Genomic DNA, 21,325 nt, shown 5'->3' with positions numbered 1-21,325 from the left:
AGAAAACCATTGTGGTTGCAGATGCCATGTCCACACCACCGTATTTCCTTCTCTTTATTGATTCTCGTTGAGCATACGTCTCAGGATACCTATAGTCTGTCATATGGAAACATTATCCCAGATACAATACACTGTCCTCAGGCAGACTTCTTGGCTTCTTATATCACATAATGCCCCTTGGTACAGCAAGTAGCATTACATTTGAATAAACTGCTTATCATGTTATTCAATAATACAGAGAACCCCCAACAATCATATGACCCCCTTTAAGCAATGCTTTGGGAACAGTAGGACGGAAAAACGTCCCTCTAACAGGAAGAAACCTCCAGCAGAACCAGGTTCATGGTGGTGCAGGCGTCTGTTGTGACCAGTTAGAGATGAGGGGAGGAAGACAAGACAAAGACGTGCCATGTAAGAGAGCCAGAGATGAATAATAACTCATGATTATGTGCAGAGGTGTATAAAAACATAGCGAGTGAAAATGAAACATTCAGTGCATGGTTGGATTCAGCGTCACCTGATCCAGCCCTAACTATATGCTTGATTTCAAAACAAAGTATTAACAATAAAACCAATTTCACAGGTTACTCTTTTCGTATCAAACGTACAGAAGCATACAACCTATCTAGCTTTGTTAAAATGCCATCTCTTTCTTTACAGCTTCACAGCTAATTTTCTCCTTTAACCTTCCTGTGATCACCAATTTAAGGGCATATTGTTTTTAAAGTCTTCTTTAAGATACTGACGGCTCAGTGAGGGGAGGTGAAAATGTAAGCACTGTAAGTAGCAGCTATTATATTTTCTCCCAGTTGGTGAAAGTTAGTGAAGCGTCTGAGAAAGCCCCCTTTATCTTCTGTAGCCCAGTGAGCCTTTGTGTTTTTGCTCCATGCAGAGACATTGATTGGAAAGACACTGCTGAGAGAGTGACTGGTGTCCTGGCCCGAGGCTGCAGCAATGCATCACTCCACGCTATCTCCTCACTGTTCAGTCACACAGAGATCCCGCTCTTTAACACACCCTCAGCTTCTGACATACACGCACACACACTCAGACCTGAGAGAGGAACGGTCCCACATCATTTAACCCCCTGATTTCATTCTGGGACTTTGATCCAAAGACTGCAGAGGACTTCTACTCAGCTGGGGAGTGTTAATTATCCACATGGAGTACTTGGATGCAATAAAATGTCTAGGCAAAAAACCCCAACAACAACAACTTAGCCCTGTCACTTCACTGGCAGGAGTTTCACTTAATTCTTGCCACCAACTGGAACATTGTGCTCAAAGTCTATTTTTTATTCAACCGAATTAAACAAACGAATTCATCGAAGCTACTTCAAGCTTAGCAAAATTAAACAAAAAGGCACAATTACAATTATCACACGGCTGTTATAATGAACCGGTTACTAAAACGAGCACACCTGATGCCCACCTTTAAAGAGCGCCTGTGCCTTTAAAGTGAACCATTACGCGCCCAGTCATAATTGTTAATAATTACGCCCCACCACCTCCCCCGCGCAGATCCTTAATGAGATGACTGACCTGCTGTTAAATTATGCTCTTAAATTTCCTGTAGATGCTATGCCGCCCTGCTTCTGCGGAAGCAGCGGGGCAGTGAGTAGTGAAGCAGTGAACCTCCTCCCCCCCACCTCCCCCCACCAGACCAGCCAGTCAGCCCAGCAGCAGCCTCTGTAGCCTCAACACAGCAGCCCGTCTATGGGACACTGAGGACTTCATCTGGATGCAGAGCGCGCACTGGTTTATACCCCCCATCTTTGTATATTTTATCGGTTTGATTATTGCTCTTGTTATCATTATTATTATTTAATTTTCGCCCAGAGGAACTTTTTTGGATCGTCTTTTCATTCAGAAACTTTCACCTATGGTTCGCGAATATGGGGTCAAGTTGTGGTTTCTCTCGGGGAAACATCGTCGCGCTGTTTCTGCTGCTGCTGCTGGAAGGTAAGGTTCATAATCAGTTCTCCTGTCACTGGAAAAGGGTGAAGGAGCGCACGATGAAGTTGCAAACTAATGCTAAATGTTGCACTAGTGTGTCCGAACGTTTTTGAAAACAAAATAAATGCTCTGGTCTTAACTATTAATACAGAGGAGACGATTTAATGTTCGCTTCTTATTTTAAACGCGTTCATCCTTAGTATTATAAATTATTCAGACAGCATTAGCTTTAGTCTTTGAGTTTTTATCTCCGTCTCTTACTGACCTTTCTGCCATAGAGACCGTTTAGCGCAGAAGGAATTAAAATATGTTTATTTAAAATTTATATTTAGTATCTGCAAAGCTGGCCAAGGTGAAGAGAAATAGGTGCTGCCACAGAGCGAGCCACTGAACATGAAGTCTAGATTGCAACTGACAAATACACAGGGCTGCTCAAGTGAAAAGCTAAATTGCAGCATTTTGGAAGCTGAGTGATTTTTAAGGCCTTTTTCCCCCGACGAAGTATCTGAAAGGGCACGAACACAACGCCAGCACTGTGCCACACAGCAGAAAAGTGATCCTTGCATTGTGCGCTGGCTATGCGTGGCATGACAACAATGAAACGTAGAGTAGAATGAATGCAGCCATATATCATAATATTATAATCCCGTCCACAATCCCACAGCCCAACTGCACTAACACTGCCCTCTCATGAAGTCTATATTTAAAGTGTCCCTCATAGTTCAGGACTGTGCCGCCAGTATGTCAGATGTAATGCTCGAACAAATACAGGGTGTTTTTTGGACTTCAGAGGTTATCAGTGCTTTTATAAAGGGAGGCAAACAAGCATTATGATCAAAGTCTTTGAGTGGATCTGGGATGTATAAAAAGATGTTCATTTCTATGTGTATGGAGCACTGCTGGTTTTTTCCTGCAATAAACTACAGGCCTACTTAATCACCCAGGGGAGCAGTTTTCTGCAGAGTAGTTAAAAAGATTAATGCAACTGTTAAGGTAGAACACTTTTATGCAGTGTCCTCTGATTATTTTTTCACTGTTACACGCGCTGTTTAATCAGTCCATAGTCCACACACAGTCAGTCACACGCATGCTGTTCTTACAGACCTTACATGCATCCACATGGCTTTTCCTGCTGGGCTCTGCTTGCACAGTCACCAAAGCAGGCGTTTCTCCTGATATTTATAGAAGAAAAGGGCTGGTCTCGTTGCACTTCATGTGTCAAGGACGTGTTGGTAATTAAATGGGTGCTGAAAGCTGCACCCTACGTGAATGTGGCGCCCATCACCTGCCTGTTTGTTGCAACAAAAGACCTACACTTGTTCAGGGAGGAGAAGAGGCGAGCCATGGGCAGGTGTGCAGCAGCTGCTCCTATCTCTGGGCAAACACTGGCTGTTTGTTTTCTTCAGGAAAATATCGCCTGTTATGCAAGCGGACGGGCCGCTTGGGCTGCTGCCGGGCTTGCCACAAAGTGACATAGTCTGATTTTACCGGATCGATGATTGTTTTTATTTTACCCCACTTTGTGAGGATGTTCTGCCTGTTGTGACTCCTTTAAAACATCTTAAATCACTAAATGGTTTTTACATATGAGTCATTTTCCAAGTAAATGAGTCATGTTGTGATGCACTTTTTGCATCACATTACGTCTAATGTGGATTTTTATTGCTGTTTTAGTCACTGATTGAATCTAAAGAATATTTTTGCTTTAAATTTCAGTGGTACTACTTTGGTAAGCTCTCTGCAGTTTTACCAGAAGGTGGTAGACGGTTTTGTGGTCTGGTGTGAACTTATCCAGCTCCAGCTTAGCATTGAGAAAGGAGTTAGCAGTGGCCTCGAAAAGATCGAGGACTCCTATCATTCTTGTATATTATATGAGGGATGGTGGAAATGAGGAGGGCAAATAACTAGGATAAAATGAAACTCTCTGTCCTGCCAAGGCCCTTTTCCTTTACTGTATGTGAGACCATGATTTAGATATTTTTTGGAGTTCAAACTCAGAAGTCTCCCTCATTGCAGAGAGGAAGATATTGCCAAAAATGTATCTTCAATACGGACAATATATCCCACCCTGCACACTGTTCCACTTGCCAGACTAAGACTAACTAAATGCGCCACTGGATGCCATAGGAGGTCTTTCCTTCCTGTGATCTCGTCCACTCATGAAGTTCCACATAAATATACATATGCATTTGTCAATTTAGTTTAACTTTAGTTTTTCTGATCTTCAATGTAATTGTACAAATGGCACAGTCATGAATGGCTATTACAAAGGAATTTCCCGGTGGGGTTTATATAACTCCTGCTCCAGGTTCCAGTTTACTGATTAGTTTAGTGTTTCTCGCTGAGATCATCAAACAAAGGAAATTGGCAATCAGTGCTCACTTTTGTAGCAATCAGCATTTTTAAATGTTCCTGAGACATTGCCCTGCACTTAAGACCAAAGTAAAGTAGTTCAAGACATAAGCTGAAGTGAACTGGGAGCTGGGACGCCTCTATTCATTGTTCTTTATGAGGATTCCCATTAGCTGCCACTAAGGTTGCAGCTGCTCTTCTGTCTCTGTGCTTACGTCGTTAGAGATCGTGCAGTCACATGCACTTCTGTGTGAACAAAAAAGACCAAAGAAAGGAATATCTGGCTCGTCGTTACTTTGTTTTTATTTACATTTTGAGGAAATCTGGAGAGCTCACTGAAACAACCCTTTATTAATTAGATTAGGCCTTCAGCATCAGCTGGCAGCTTTATAAACAAAGCGTTTTGAGTTGAAAATACATTTTGTGACGGAACCTGGTCAAAGCCAAAATCCACTCCCCCTTTTTAACACACACATTTGTGTAATCTCTTACACAAAAAAGTGCCACAGATGTTTTCATGTAAAAGCATTGATCTGTTTTGCTTCCACCGTGACCTTGTTACGGTATCTCTGACCCTTCCTCGCCCTCTGACCGGTGAAACCATAACATAGAGGTATAGTGCTCCTCCTTCCCTTTAACTCAAAGCGATCATTTTCATCAGCATCTTTTCCTCTGGAGAAGTACCAGACCAACAGATCTCATTTGATACATGGTGCTATTGGATTTAGCCCCTTACAGCACGATATAATTAAGTAAAGCTTCTGTCTTGTGTTCCTCATGGATGCATGATAAATATTGTCAATTTTCCACGCTTGTTGTCACTGTGTTTATTTGAGTGTGAGTGGGAAACATCATTATGCAAGTAGATCAGATCTTTTTTACCGAGCTACGTCAACAGGAGTGCTTTTCTTTTTTGCATCTTAGAAAAAACATATTGTGATTCTTAAAACTTGCTATAGCAAAAAGTTTCTTTTTTTTTTTCAAAATGTGGCAAACAACAGACTATATTATTTTGATTCAAAACCAGAGCTAGCTGGCGTGTTCCCTCTTTTTTTTTTTAAGCTCATGAGCGACAGTAAACATGCTGTCAGCCACAGACACACTGATACCTGTTGGAACAGCTGCAGCACTTTAGGCTGCTTTGTCTTCTCCCGATTTTCCCACTTTATCAGTCACAAGACTCTCATCCTTCGAGCTTCCCAGCCAAAGTGGACCCACGGTTTTGAAATAACTTTCATCCAAATCACTGCTACTGCCTTGAGACTCCTGAGAGTCCCGACCTCTAATCCTAGGCTGCCATTTCTGCCGTCGCACGGATGCCGCTCCTACCTGTCAAACCCCTGTGTCTGATCCTCTAGTCAGTTCAGGGTCACACTTCGCTCTCATGCATGGGTAGAATCTAATTTGCTGTGGTGAAAGGACAAGGAGACATTGATTGAAATTTTACCCTCGGGGCATTTAGTCCTCTGGTTTCACATGGGTCTTGACAAGTTGTTTTCCAGTCGTGCAGCAGTGCACATCGTGTTTGACCCGTCATTACAACAATAAGTAAAACAAAGCACAGGCCCTGCTTATCTGAGTCCACATGGTGTGTGTGACACTGCAAAAATGGGAGTGACTCTACTGCCATACTGGTGCCAGAATCAAATTTGCACATTTACTGCAATCTCTCTAAAGAGAGCAAATCATAATAGTGGGAAATGTCCTTAAATTAACATTTTCCATAAATGCTGCTGATTCAAACTTATGTTGCTGTTTTCCCCCATCCTCTTCCAGCCCCACTTTGGCATCCATTTTTTTGGTCCTTCTTTTTACTAAAATGGATAAACATGCTGGAAATCTTTTTTCCGTCCTCTGCAACCACCTGCCAATGCCAGAAACTCTGAAAGCTCCACTTCCCTTTGTGCTGGTAGTTCAGTGATCTCCACTCCCCGGCATAAAGCAGCGACTTTTCCCATTGTTTCCACCAGATTCTCTCATGTTAGGACAGTCGTAACAAGCAGTCATAGTCTAGCAGTGCGAATAGTGGCGACTCATCTTAGTAGTGCCATTTAATGACGCTGGTGCATTGATGATTCCCACAGTTAGGACACCTTATATATTAATGCATTTTTGCTGTGTTTGCTTCTTTGAAACAACAAGACTGTTGATGCTTCTGATGCACAGTATGTGTAAGTGATACACGTGACTGTGTTCAGCCTTGTTAGTTTTTCTCTCACTGCAGTGTTGCTCTGTTGTTTTTGCCTGCTCATTTTGCACCCGACTAAAATAATCTAACAGCTACTTGATAGATCGCCTTGGAAATGTGTACAGACATTCATGGCTCTGAGAAAATGAATCCCGATGATCTTAATGATCCCATGATTATTGTTTTTTTGGTTTGCTTTATTGAGCACAATAATTAGGTCAAGATTTTAATTTGTCCAGTAACTGCACAACTAATGACATCTCCATCAATCTCAGACCGTATTTAGCACTGATTAGAAGATGCTACAATACAAACACTGGCATTGTCACCATGATGCAGCGTTACTGATGTTAGCATTCAGAGTACAGAGTAATGCTAAATGTAGATGATAAATACAGTCTCAAAGAGCTGGTAGCATGAGTCTAGACTGCTTGGTGTAGTGTTAAAACAGGCTGTAAAGCAATTCTTTCCCAAATCTGGTACTTTAAGCTAAACCCTTTATGAAACCTGTGGCTGTGAGCTATTTATGCAAATATAAATAAGCTCTCTGTGTTTTGACACGGGCATTTAGAGTATTTGCCTCCTTCTGTGTACATGTCAGTAAATCTGATGGCTTTTTACCACTGCTGTGGTGAGGGTAGATGATTTTATCAAAGCAACCTAATGACTGCTTCATCAAACTCAGTCTGGAGCTCCATGATGTACCACGTGTTCAATTTTTGATGCCACAGTCCTCCCCAGAGGAATCCTTAAACTGAGTTTGTACTTGCAGCTAACCCCTAAGGAGAGGTCCTATTAGATTTCTTGATGACTGATGAACATGGTTCATTGGACCTCAGCTCTTGTATTCTCTGGGGAATAATTGGATTACATTATGTGGTAATTGATTATTATGTTACGGTATGCATCATGGTAAACTGAGTAATCTACCTGGAGCCCGGCTGCCTTTTCCAAACTCAGATCAGCTATCTTATTAATCGGATGAAAACTTCGATGTCTGTGTCATTATGACAGGAAATGACTTTCTTTCCTTATTACACGTGTTGTTTTGAAAGATCGAAAAGCATCAGAGTCATGCCTATATAAATCCAGGTTCTGAAACCAGTGTGATACGATGAAGCATTTGAGCATAATAGGACAGGAAACAGAGGAGGGGGAAAGATTTCAAAACATTATGATCAATATTAGCTTTCATAAGTGGAATTATAGTCGAATGTGCAGCTTTTTAGCTAATTGAATCTCTGAAGAAAACCATTCCAGTAGCAGCAACATCTCTGGAAGCAGAACAATCACGATACGTTTCCGAGTGATTATTATTTATATCACCGTGATATAACTGGGTGAACTGCTCCTTAATGTGCCTGGCTACAGCTTCTTTGTAAAAGATGATGGATTCCTTGAAAATGTGGATATTGATGGGCTAAATTGTGGAGCAGGCTGTGAAATTACACGTGCACAGTAGAAGTAATGTTTCAGCGTCCACGCACAAGATGCCTAAGCAACTCCAATATTATGTTCGGCGGACGTGATTGCACTTGTGCAGCTTTTCTCTCTGTCTGTGTCATCAGTGGAAAACAATCAGCATCACTGTTGATTAGTGTGGTTATTGATTGATATGCTGCCAGATACACTGCCTGTCCAATGGGTCGTTACCAGGGGCAGACGCAGACCTCATTGACCTTGGGAGAAAAAGGGGCACGAAGCTGAGCTCTTACTGTTGGAGGTCCAGACTAAGAACGCAATTATAATGTCAAGTTATCACACAGCAGCAGCCGGGCAGGGTCACGTTTCCTCATCTGCCACGCTGCTGACAAGGATGCTCAGTGAGGACGTCTGAGTGGGAGATCCACATTTTGTTTCATTGAGGATCGGAGGTAGATTAGTAAGCCAGTGGGTTACTCCAGCACATGAGCTCATAGCTAGTAAATCTATCAGGCGAAGCACGCATTGAGCTAATTGAGTTCCTGTCTTTGTCTGGGACGATGGAGGGCGTCCCACCCTATCAGCTCAGACCTGTCCCAGACATGCTGTGGTCTGTGGCTGACGGGGAGCGTGGTTTCACATTTTGTGATGAGCTTTTGTCCTTTTTGTTCTTTTGCAGTTATAATACGAGACAAAAACAAACACACGCGCGCCCAGGCACGATTAACTCATGGAGACTGCGATCGTAAACGACAACCAGGAAGCGCACACGTTTATAGAGACGTAAGAGGGTTTTCCACTGTTTCGTGTTCCTGTTTTTCAGCGTTGGATAAATCCAGTTTCACTATCCACTCGGCGGTACATGATATCTACAGTAAACATGGATTGCTACATGAATTGTCCTGTTTAAACACTCTCTGTTTGCAAAATTACTTTCAAAGGAATGACACTGTATGCAGAAGCTCAGCATGAGTTTTATAGGTGATCGAAGGCTGTAAAACATCTGCTTATGATGCTAATGTTTACACACTGTGAGCAATAACAGGCCAAGGCTGTTCCAAAACAGCCCACTAAAATCCGGAAAGAACGTTCTTTAGCGGTCCAGAGACAAAGCATGGAAATGAAGCCTCTGCAACGTCTTTTTAATCTTTTCGGTCATTATTTAGACATGAATATAATAGGTGAAAATGTCACCACCAGCTGTATTTCTGCCATTCTTGTGCATCATTTAGAGAAGGTAATGAGTCATGCCTTGGAAAAGCATCATCATGGCTTCACAGACCAAAGATGCCATTTGCTCGGATGGGCCTGCTTGATGCATTCAATTAATTAGTTTTGATATAAACTGCTTGCTTTCTGTTGGCTTCTGTCCTAGAAAGAAATTGAATTTTGAATGATATAAACGAATTGTGTTGCAGGGGGTCCGGCCACTGTGGCTTGCAGCCAATGCCTGCCTTCATAAATGTGTTCAGCTCCCGCTGGTTAACACGTTGGACCATGTAGCTTTATTTGCAGAGCTGCTGTCATCTGCTGTATTCAATTTGTGGCCGTCGTCTGTAAGATTTCTGTAGATTAATTAAATTGTCTGTATGCATCCGATGAGGGATTGTAGAGAGTAGTGGGGGTCTTTTCTGACCTGTCAAATAGAAATGAGTCCAATCGTTTAACATCTTATCCAAGCAGTAGAGACATTAGAACAGTAATATATTATGATAATGATTAAGCTGCTTTTCGAGCCCGTGCCACTGTGATAACAGCCCCCTCTAATGGTTGTTTTGGGTATACAGTTGAAGCCCTGATGCTCAGATTACGTGTCTTTTAATGCGTTTCATACCTTTTAACTGTATAAACTGAGTATAATTACAACCTAAAATAATCTGTGGGCAGTTCTTTACTTTTTTTCTATTTTTTCCCTCAAATCTTTCGTACAATTTCTCAGAAATCTTTTATGCATCATGAAGCCAATTACCTATTTCAGACCTTTTCATGGTATGAAATAGTAAAAATAAGCTAAGATGCAATGGAAATATAATAAAATACAGTCAATAGTATGAGTGTGAATGACTGCATTTTGGCTGTAATAGATTTAGGGGATGGAAAAATCATCCCTAGTCATGAAACCGGCTCCCACCATCCCCACCAAGATTAACAAACATGAGCCCTGCTGTTTGTTTTGCCTCCGGAACACTTTTAATAAAAAGGTCTGCAGCCTCATTGAGCGTATCTCCATCCTTGAGGAAGGACGGCCACATTTTATCCATCAGCTCGGCCTCCTGTCATCTAAGCCCCTCAAAATTAAATCAATGTCTGAAACCAGAGCCGAGGCTTCAACTGCACCAACAGAAATAGAAAATCTAGTTTTGCTGTCTGCTAATGACATTAGTGCGTTCCCTAAATGGTCGCCTACCGTCATCAAAGAGGAACACAACAGGGATATAATTACAGAAGGAACACTCGCATCTCCATTTTCCTGTAAAACACACACGCAGCCTGCTATTTTGCTTTATGGATTACTCGTCAACCCCCCCAACACACACACACGCACACACACAGACTTGCAGGCAGTGATACATGTCTCCTCCGTATCATGTTATTCCTTGTAATTAAACTTTTCAAGGTGAACACAAGGAGAATCGGAAACCACATGTTATTGACCACATGAGAAATTCATTAAAGGAGCTGCATAAGTGTCATTTGAGCCCTGCTTTCAATTTCCGCTAACGTGGGAGAGAGATGAAAGATATATTAGAAGAAAAAAAACCCCTGGACCTGTCGTAGTCCATGTATGTGTTGATTTCCATTCAGTGCCCAGATGGCATTGTCAGTGGCTATTGTTGACTCAGTTAAACATCCAGAAAGAGATGTCTGATATGCTGTCATCAGCACCTGCAATGTAATCGTGCCTTATTTTTCAGTTATGGTAACATTTTCCTTAAAAGCAATAATAATAACACTTTTTTCCTGTGATTCGTTTGGTTGCCAAATTTTAAACATCTGGTTATTTCATGTCCACTTGGTGCAGGAGCGACGTGTCTGTACTTCCCTCAGAAGGAGTACATTGAGACTGTATATGTTGGGCAGCAGGCCGGGACACCCATCCTCCAGGTCCACGCTATGCGGGACGATAAAACTGAGAAGCCACACTTCTACCTGTGCCCAACAAAGACTGCCACGCCTCCACACTACAGCTCCTGGTTCTACATGAACATCAACACCGGGACACTATTCTTGAACAAAACCCTGGAGGAGAGCGACTTTGCCCAGCTATGTGAGTTGGATACAAGGCTTTTGATGGTAATGCACAGTCCTATTTCAGTGCCAGGTATTCGCTACACACAAGAGTAAATTAGTTTCTGGACATTTATGCTCTTCGCATACCAATAATGCTCTGGCTTCGAGTTCAGGATGATAATGTGATTGCATAAAAGCAAAGAAGAGCTGTGTCATCAAAAAAAGCACTGTCTGAGATTAAAATGCCTCTTGTTTTTGTTTTGGCTCTGTGTCCCATCAGATCAAAGGTCGTGGTCTGTGAGAAAGTTATTCCTGAATGCCATGGTGCGATCTGAGTTCACCAACAAGCCCTTTTGCCTCATGCGGAAACCTGTGCAGATCACCTTGGACTTTGTCAATGCCACATTGCCTCAGTGTGCTCAGACAGATACGAAGGAACTCTGCTTCCCACACAGAGATACGTCCAACCCACACATCATGGAAAACAGGTTCCCAGGAGCCCTGCGGCAGCTACAGCGTCTCACCAGACTCAATGTCTGCCCAAACTACACCATCTCTTACAGTGTGGAATCAGGTTAGACACATCGGACCAAAAACATATTATCTTGTGAAAGGAGAACCATATGTACAACTACATATGTATGCATGTATATGTATGTATGTGTGTATTACCCGCCAATATAGTCCATCATAGGATAATCAGAAGTAGTGTTTTTACATTTTGGCTGATGCCGGCAGCATCCCGTGAAGGAGCGGAGGCCATTTTCAACCAAAGTGCTCTTTTTTTTTTTTAGTTGTAATTTTTTATGTTTTAAATATCAACACTTAGAGTTTCAGTTTCAACAAACTTTTTCAAATGAATGAAACTTTTGACCCTGGTTTAGCTCCATTGAGATGTTTTACGATGCTGCTTTTATGTCATATTCAGTATGCCACCTGATTCATGTGGTTGCGTCCACATGCAGGCTCGTTTGTTCGATTGTTTTGTTTAATTTTGTTCCTTTTTTCTGCAGACCCTCCGGGACCTTTTGCTGTAAACGACAACAAAGAGCTGGTGGTAAACGCTCAGCTGGACCGCGAGGAGAGCGAATGCTACAGACTCCTGCTGGTTTGTAACGTCCAGTCAGAAACCACCATCATCAAGGTGGAAACGACGCTGAATGTTTTTGTCAATGATGAGGATGATAACGCGCCATATGTGAACGGAACAGACTCGGCAGACGTAGTCATCAGCTATAATCGGACGAAGGTGATTGTGTACAGATGCGGTGTTGGTTAAGTTCATGTTTACATGAGGCCTGAAATTTCTCAATGTGACTTTCTTTTTTTCAGGGTGGAACTTTTGGCTCCTTGTATGTCTTTGACAGAGATCTAACCCCGATCTTAGGCGACAACCACAATAAGTATGTGGGGACTTGGCTCAACACTGACCCATGGATAAAGGAAACATTTGACATAAAAAACTCCTTCACTGAAAAAAAAGCCAAAGGCATTCGAGAGACTGTGCACAACTACCGTAAGTACTCCAAGGCTGCGCGCGCGAGAATTAGTTACATTAGGAGATGAGGCTTTTCATGATTTCTCTTGATTTCAGAGCTGGTCCTGAAGAGGAACCTGCACGTGACAGAGAATCGCACCCTGCAACTCGACTACCTGGTCAATGACACCACCTATCCCGGTCTAGAGGGAACAGTGTTGCTGCACTTCAATGTCACCATCTTACCCGTCCAAATCCACTTCCCCAACGTCACACATATATTCACAGTCTCACGCAGAGCTTCTCCTTATGCACAGGTACTCATGACTGCATGACTGCTTATCATGCAAACCTTGAACTTTGTGTTTGGTCTAGATTTAGATTAAAATATATATTATTATAAACTTTTAAGAGAGCTGGGATAGGCTCCAGCCCGACCCAAGAATTGGAGTAGTAGAAGAAGATGGATGGATTAATGGACACACAAAAAAAATTATCTTTCCATCGTGATAGCATCACGGACAGTGACAAAGATATAGTCTGAATCTTTTTAATGATCGTATTCATGACATAATTAACAAATGAATCATTGTTGGCCTATGAAAGGGACCAGGGACAAAAGTCATAGGCAATATGAACCATCAGTGGCCTCATATCAGTTTCTTTATACTGAACTCTGACAGAGAGACTTCAAGAACCGGAATTGTAGGTACTTGCTCCGTTATGATGCATTGGGAAATGCATTTGATTTGACTAACCCTGCTGTACACTGGCTTTATAAGCCATCACATTGCACATGCTTTAGTACACAGTAACTCACAACTACAGATCTCTCTGTATGTTTTTAAAAAATAAAGATATTCACCTGTGTCTTGCTTAAACCAAACCTGTTTACAGTCAGCAGAAGGTAAAACTTCTGGGAGGTTTAGTAGCTTTTATCCATTGATTATTGTTCAGTACTAATCCAATGTAAGTGGCCATCAGTGCAATCCTTTGACATTATAGTTACATTAAAATCCTGATAATAATAATAATAATAATAATAATAATAATAATAATAATACATTTTATTTATGGTCAATGGAGCTGTTTAAGAACAGCTCCATTGACCGTTAAATCTACAGATAGACTGCCACCTGCTGGCAGTAAAAAAATAACATCTCAAATGTTTTCTGTTCATTTTCATACTTTGTAGCAAAAACAAAACTATTCTGGCTTTATAAAATGTACCACAATCAGTTTAAATGTAATTATTTGAATTAACGGCAGATTTTTTTTTCTTCAGATCATGTAGGAATGAACTAGTAATTTGCATTTCAAATTGTTGTATTCAGTTGTTTACAAAAGGTGTGTGCATTATTCCATCCTTACACTTGTATTCTCCAGTGTCATTCACGTTTTCAATCTCTTGTCCCAACTCCTGTCAGGTTGGCAAAATCTGTGTGGAAAACTGCCAGCAGTTCGATGGCTTCAGTGTCATATACCGACTTGAGGTGCCAGATAAGAACATGTCTGCTGACTCACAGGCCTGCTACACAGCCATAAGCATCACCCAATCCCCAAACTGGAAGTGGGGACATCTGTATGTGAATGACTCTGAGGCACTGCGCAAACCCGAGTGCCAGGACTTGCAGTACCTTGTTGTTGCTCAGGAGGGAAACGAACAGCTGGAGGCGAGCACTCAGATCCACATCAAAATAGATGGCACAGGTAGGTACTACTTCACAGCAAGCACACATGCAGACTATTTTCAAGCATGTTACCCCGATCTCTAGTGTCCTTTAAAGATTTGGTAATGTGCTCTTTTGGCTTTGCTGTACGTAGCAATCAAAGCTGGTCAGAAGAGCCAGCAGGTCCTGTCCTGTGCAGAGAACAGGCAGCGAACAGATTGTGAGTCTACCCGAGGCCTGGGGGCAACAACCGGCAGATGCCAGTGGAGGCAGGGCACTGAGAAAGGTACTTTATATTTCATAAAGACAAACTTTTTTCTCCTTAACTTGTAACTTTTTAACATTACTGAATGATTATGAGACCTTGGGGGAAGTTCACTAGAACCAGATGAGTACATGTTTTCTTCAGTGTAAGTAATGAAACAAATTAAAGGGCTAAAGGGCCGAATACTGCATGTGTATCCTTTTCAGTAAGATCATTTTGCTACAGGAAGTGGCAAAACATGGTCCTAATTTGGCTGAAAAACAAGTGTGACTAACACCCTACTGTTGCTAAAGCAAGCCAACACTGAGGTGCAGGCTGCTGTTAAAACCGTTGCATGTTGCAGTGTTAAGGACACATGCAGTCAGGTTAAGGCAACTTTTGAATGGGTTTTTGAATGCAAAGTACTTGCAGTTTGGTTACCAGTCTTGGCTGTTTTCCCCCTTGTTTCCTGCTGAGGTTTCTTTCTTTTCTTGTGTTCATATTCCAGGAATAACTGAAAATTATTCAACATGCTCCCCTGACCTGCAGACATGCCCAGATAGTGTTTGTGATGCAGTGGAAAGTAAAGATCCTTCAATCTGCCCGCAAGACTGCACAAGTATGCTTTCCCTTTTAACACACATTCAGTGTATAACAGCGAGAATAAGGACATTCTGCTTTATGTAGACTGTGCTCACGCTGGATTTGTCTCTGCAGAGGAGCCTGTTATTGGAGGCCATGAACGAGGCTTGAGTGGGAACGGGATTAAGGCCTGCTATGGAACCTGCTACTGCTTCACAGAAAGATGCTTCTGTGAGAAGGATGACATTGAGCGTGAGTTTCCCTAAACCACACAGAACTGCTGCTGATTAACTCACTCCGTTTTAACTCTGAATCAGCAAAGCACTGAGTGCTTCTTTCTTTAAAACTGTGCAACATACTCTCTTCCAGAGACGCTATGTGATGACATGTGTAAGACCGTCATTGCCACAGCTCTTCTCCTCTCCTTCATCGTGTCCATCCTCCTGTCCTCATACTTCATCCGCCGATACCACAAGAACTCGCCAAAGCCCCCGATAGCATCTGCTGAGATGACTTTCCGTCGGCCAGCTCAAGCCTATCCCATTAGCTTCCCTGCCAACAATGTCCGCCGGGGCTCGCAGGAATCAATTGAGACCGAAACCTTTAAAATACCTGTAAGGTTCTTCCAGCACTTTCATCTCCTGTGTCTCATATATTGAATCTTTTGAGAAGTACAAACCGTCATTGCCTTGTCTCAACAGGAGGATCCAAAGTGGGAGTTTCCTCGTAAAAACCTTGTGCTTGGCAAGACACTGGGAGAAGGAGAGTTTGGGAAAGTTGTCAAGGCAACAGCATTCAGGCTGAAAGGAAAAGCTGGATACACCACTGTGGCTGTGAAAATGCTTAAAGGTAAAAGTACCCAGGCAAAGGCCAGACAAGCCTAGCAGCACTTGTGATATATGAGGAGTGAATGTCTGAAGAGGTGAGTGGTTTCATCATTATGATCCCCCCTCTTTTCCTCCGTGACAGAAAACGCCTCTCACAGCGAGCTGCGTGACCTGCTGTCAGAATTCACTCTGCTGAAGCAAGTCAACCACCCACACGTCATAAAGATGTACGGAGCTTGCAGCCAGGATGGTAAGACCTCCGTCTTCTTGCCATCCCATCCCAGAACATGCGTGTTGCACATTGAGTCTAAGAGCCCTGCTTCTCTGAATAGGTCCGTTGTATCTCATCGTCGAGTATGCCAAGTATGGGTCACTCCGTAATTTCCTTCGTGAGAGTCGGAAAGTTGGCCCGAGCTATATGGGCAGGGATGCCAACCGAAACTCAAGCTACCTGGAGAACCCAGACGACAGGGCTCTCACCATGGGTGACCTGATCTCCTTTGCCTGGCAGATTTCCAGAGGCATGCAGTACCTGGCAGAAATGAAGGTATAAGGCCAAGCTGGTGTTTTTCTTTGTAAAATATTTGAACAATTCAGTGGAAGATTCATTGTAAGAAGCTTAAATGTCTGTTAAAGAAAAATGTGAGGCACTTTAAATGAGTGTGCTGGTCCAACAGCTTGTCCACAGGGACCTTGCAGCACGAAATGTCCTTGTTGCTGAAGGGCGGAAGATGAAGATCTCTGACTTTGGCCTGTCCAGAGACGTGTATGAAGAGGACTCATATGTTAAAAGAAGCAAGGTAGACAAAATAATAGAGAAGAGTAGTCATGATACAGGTACGTATACTGACATAGTCACTCAGCAGCATCTCTCTGTATTTTTCAGGGCCGTATACCGGTTAAGTGGATGGCAATAGAGTCTTTGTTTGACCACATTTACACAACACAAAGTGACGTGTGAGTATAATTACGTCTTAAAGGAAATATTCTGACATTTTGGACAACAATAAGACAATAAAGCCCATGAATTAATCAGCATGCTTTTTTTTTGGGCAAGAACGCAATTAAGGGTGTTTTCCATTTGCAAAAAAAACCCAAGTCTCACTCTTATCTGTTCATAGAAATATTCTTAGGACCTTCTGTATTTTATTCCAGCTGGTCCTTCGGTGTGCTGCTGTGGGAGATTGTCACTCTGGGAGGAAATCCATACCCAGGTATCGCTCCCGAGCGCCTATTTAACCTCCTCAAGACTGGCTACAGGATGGAGAGACCAGAGAACTGCACGGAGGAAATGTGAGCTCTATTCTGTCACTTTATCATATCTACTTTAGCATCTCCTCATTACCATTGAGTGTTATAACTCCCCTGCACCACATTCGGGGGGAAATGACTCAGCTGGGAGGATTAAATGATACTCACTGTATTTCACCCACTTGAACCGTGCTCCTCTTTTCCAGGTATAACCTCATGCTCCGATGCTGGAAGCAAGAACCGGACAAGAGGCAGACGTTTGCAGACATCAGCAAAGAACTGGAGAAGATGATGGTGAAAAGTCGGGTATGTTGAAGCTTTAAAATACCTTGTAGTGCTTTATTCATTTCTCTCCCCGGCAAGGAAGCAGGGGAGCTATAAATCAGCCTCTTTCTGTGTGTTACTGGCGCGATTTTGACAACACTTCAGTGAAGATCTGACAGATACAAGTTTGAGGGGTTTTCCTTTCAGATTTGGAGCAAGTCTAAAATAAGCAGTGTATCGTTTTTTAAGGACAGCATGTGCTTTGTCCAGCACGCACACAGACACATGCTGTGTTATGTTGTATGAACTGTCACTCTCCCCAAATCTCCTAAGATACCATAATTAGTGTTTGAAGAGCAATCCTAAATGTGGCCTTGGGCAGTGTAATCACAGAGCATGCCAGTCAGGCTCCTGCTGCAGAAGTGAGGCTAAATATAGAGCGTTTGAGCAGATGGGAATGCAGGCATCCTATAACGCAGCGGGCTCGTTCTTCACTGTTATCAATACCAGATAATGAGCAAGACTCTGGATGTGGTAAAGAGAACAATTTGGCAGAAATGTCTGCTGGAGCTTGCAGTCAGTGCACGGGTCACTCGTCCGACCTTTGCATGCTACAATCCCCCTCCTCCTTAATCAGCCTAATCACACCCTCATCTGCTCTTGTCAGGATTACCTGGATCTGGCGGCGTCCACTCCAGCCGATGCCCTGCTGTATGACGACGCCCTCTCTGAAGAGGACACACCACTAGTGGACTGTAATAACGCCCCTCTCCCTCGAACCCTCCCCTCCACATGGATTGAAAACAAGCTCTATGGTAGAATCTCCCATGCATTTACTCGATTTTAGAAACAGGACACACTACACAAGCTCTCTTTTTTGGCAAGTTGTGATTGGCTTTTTTTTTTTTTTTCCCGTAGTCAAGTGTGTGTGACTGTGATCTAGGCATGCCTTTCGCTAATGCTGACATAGCTCCCATTTCATCGTAAATGAGAGGCTCAGCTTAAAAAAAAAAAAAAAAAAAAAAGCTCCTGTGTCTTGACTTTTTCTTTGTTTTATTCGGACCTGCTTCTAATGTACACAAGCGCTGACCAAAAATTGCTATATTTGTAAATATTGAATATAAATCTCCTTCATTCTTATTTATAATCCACTCCTCATACTCATGCTTCATCTGCATTTTTAATTTGTAAATAGTTTTGTTTGTTTCCCCCCCCATTCATTTCCACATTGTCCTCATCTCGTCATTTATTTGCACTGGAGGAAACGGTGTGTAACATTTGAAACAGGTCCTCGCTGATTCAATCACTCATTGTGGTTTGAATTCCAGATTGTGATAAATTTCCTGTCTTTCTAATGTACATTAGCTCTTAATCCATTATGATGAACAGAGAAACAGTAAGGCTTTTGAATGCAACTCTCAGCATGTTGCATATTGCCCCGAGCGAAATGTAGGGGCAATAGTAACAATGCAGGCTTAATAAATGACAAAAAAAAAGAGGAAAATAATAAATTATATTATCATTTATTCTGTGTCGCATATACAATACAAAGCCATAACTTTACACTTCTCAGAATCAGATCAGGATTTGTTTTGGAGAGTTTTGTTTGAGAACCTTACTGTCTGCACGCTGTTTTTCTTTCACTGAGTGCAGAAAAATGATGTGTTCTCATTTTTAGGCATGTCATACCCCAACTGGCCCGAGACGAGCCCGGTACTGCTCAACAGACATGATGCCACTAATCCGGTCTTTACAAGATATGCCAATGATAGTGTTTATGCAAACTGGATGGCTTTGCCTTCACCCGCAAAAGCTGTGGACAAGCTTGATAGCTAAAGACAGACCGACCCTGTAGAAAAGACGACTAAGTGGTATAGATGTGTATATTTCTGTAAGACTGTACATAAACGATCTGATGCTAAAGTTGGTTCCCTTTTATTTCTGTTGCACGGGTAAGCAACCTTTCCGACTGGGGTCTTTTTGCTGCGAAACCAGCTGGACCAACATAGACCATGCTTCACTCAGCTCTTCAGTATGTTAATTATTATTACCTCACTGGTTATGTCGGCCAAACTGTATCACTGCATGACTATTGTACCAGATTGTATGTCAGTGTCAATGTCTTTTAAGTGCCTGTGCTGCTTCTACAATAACTTCCAAATGTTCATGTGTGACTTTGAAGTTTCAAGCCCAGGAATTAAAGGGGACGCCTTTACCATCACCTGTTGTAGAAAGCTGGGATTGAGTGGACAAAAATGAAATGCTGAACTTATTCTGAAAATTTAAAAAATAAAATAAAAAGTTTCTACTTTAGAGGATTGTGCTCCTCAAAATGTCAAAGACCCTTTATTTTGTGTTTCTCCCGCGAGATGTCTTGAAACTGGTCTCACCAAAGAAAAGTAAAGCAGACATGTTCAGTGAATGGGTTTTTCTTACTTTTGCTCTTGTTTTTTCACATTGAAAACATCATCTTTTGAATGCCACTCCAGTGAAAGGACACGAGGATTAATGTAGACTTAATGTTATAGCTCACATTGTCCTTCACTGTAATGGCAGCCTTTGTGGAAAAATATGATTCTGTAAACCAACTCGTGTCCTTGCTGTTATGTTGTTATTATTTGTTATGTTCCAGTTATTAATAAATATTTAAAAAATGTGCAATTTGTCTGTTCCCCTTATATTTCTAAAAAAATAATTATTATATCTAACAATAAAATTTTATATATATATATTGTAGATCTACAGGGGATCCAGGTTTCAAGCTTGGCCATGATCCTATTTTTCAGGTCAGTTCCTCTCGCACATGAGCGGGACACAGAAAGGAATTGGCAAGAATACCAGAGGCGCAAAACACCAGCTACTGGTAGACAGAACAGTCAGCCGAGACTGCAAGACCAGACTGACCAACCTGTGCACTGCCTGGATTGATTACAAGAAGGCCTATGACTCAATGCCCCACAGCTGGATACTGGAATGCCTAGAATTGTACAAGATCAATGGGACCCTAAGAGCCTTCATCAGGAACTCAATGGGGATGTGGCGTACAACACTAGAGGCCAACTCCAAGCCCATAGCACAAGTCACCATCAAGTGCGGGATCTACCAAGGAGATGCTCTGTCCCCACTGCTGTTCTGCATAGGCCTGAACCCCCTCAGTGAGATCATTAACAAGACTGGCTACGGATACCGACTACAGAACGGAGCAGTTGTCAGCCACCTCCTGTACATGGATGACATCAAGCTGTATGCCAAGAGTGAACAAGACATGGGCTCAGAGAAGAGCTCGAGAGGATGTGGAGGGTGAAGGTAACGGTGGTCCCCGTGGTAATCGGAGCACTAGGTGCGGTGACTCCCAAGCTAGGCGAGTGGCTCCAGCAGATCCCAGGAACAACATCGGAGATCTCTGTCCAGAAGAGCGCAGTCCTGGGAACAGCTAAGATACTGCGCAGGACCCTCAAGCTCCCAGGCCTCTGGTAGAGGACCCGAGCTTGAAGGATAAACCGCCCGCAGGGGCGAGCTGGGTGGTTTTTTTTTGTTTTATATATATATATATATATATATGTGTGTGTGTGTGTGTGTGTGTGTGTGTGTGTGTGTGTGTGTGTGTGTATATGTGTGTGTGTGTATATATGTGTGTGTATATATATATATATATATATATATATATATACACACACACACACATATACACCGATTTATTGCTGCTGATCATGTCTATTCCTTTTTGACCACAGTGTACACATTTACCAATTGCTGCTTCTAACAGGACACATTAGCATAGGACAAAGCTCAAATCATCTCAAACTGGTTTGAACATGACAATGAGTTCACTGTACCCAAATGACTTTCACAGTCACCAAAT

At 42.4% G+C, this 21,325-nt stretch overlaps 1 protein-coding gene across 1 annotated transcript; it reads left to right on the top strand.

Annotated features, from left to right (window-relative positions):
• Window positions 1–1,647: 1,647 nt before the first annotated feature.
• On the top strand, window positions 1,648–20,119 carry ret (ret proto-oncogene receptor tyrosine kinase). Its single transcript, XM_085297467.1, has 20 exons — window positions 1,648–1,961; window positions 10,940–11,185; window positions 11,429–11,722; window positions 12,162–12,397; window positions 12,481–12,664; window positions 12,743–12,942; window positions 14,053–14,335; window positions 14,450–14,581; window positions 15,048–15,158; window positions 15,257–15,373; window positions 15,491–15,735; window positions 15,823–15,970; window positions 16,091–16,198; window positions 16,281–16,495; window positions 16,626–16,748; window positions 16,835–16,905; window positions 17,104–17,241; window positions 17,406–17,505; window positions 18,131–18,278; window positions 19,142–20,119. The coding sequence occupies exons 1-20, from the start codon at window positions 1,895–1,897 to the stop codon at window positions 19,297–19,299; spliced, it is 3,324 nt and encodes a 1,107-aa protein (XP_085153593.1). The 5' UTR covers window positions 1,648–1,894; the 3' UTR covers window positions 19,300–20,119.
• Window positions 20,120–21,325: the final 1,206 nt, after the last annotated feature.

The sequence above is a fragment of the Mchenga conophoros genome, linkage group LG13 (genome assembly GCF_057382185.1).
Source record: "Mchenga conophoros isolate Kocher_MC1m ecotype Shallow Benthic linkage group LG13, M_conophoros_male_GT1.1, whole genome shotgun sequence".
In the NCBI taxonomy this organism is placed as follows: domain Eukaryota; kingdom Metazoa; phylum Chordata; class Actinopteri; order Cichliformes; family Cichlidae; genus Mchenga; species Mchenga conophoros.
This window is presented reverse-complemented; position numbering and strand designations above follow the sequence as displayed.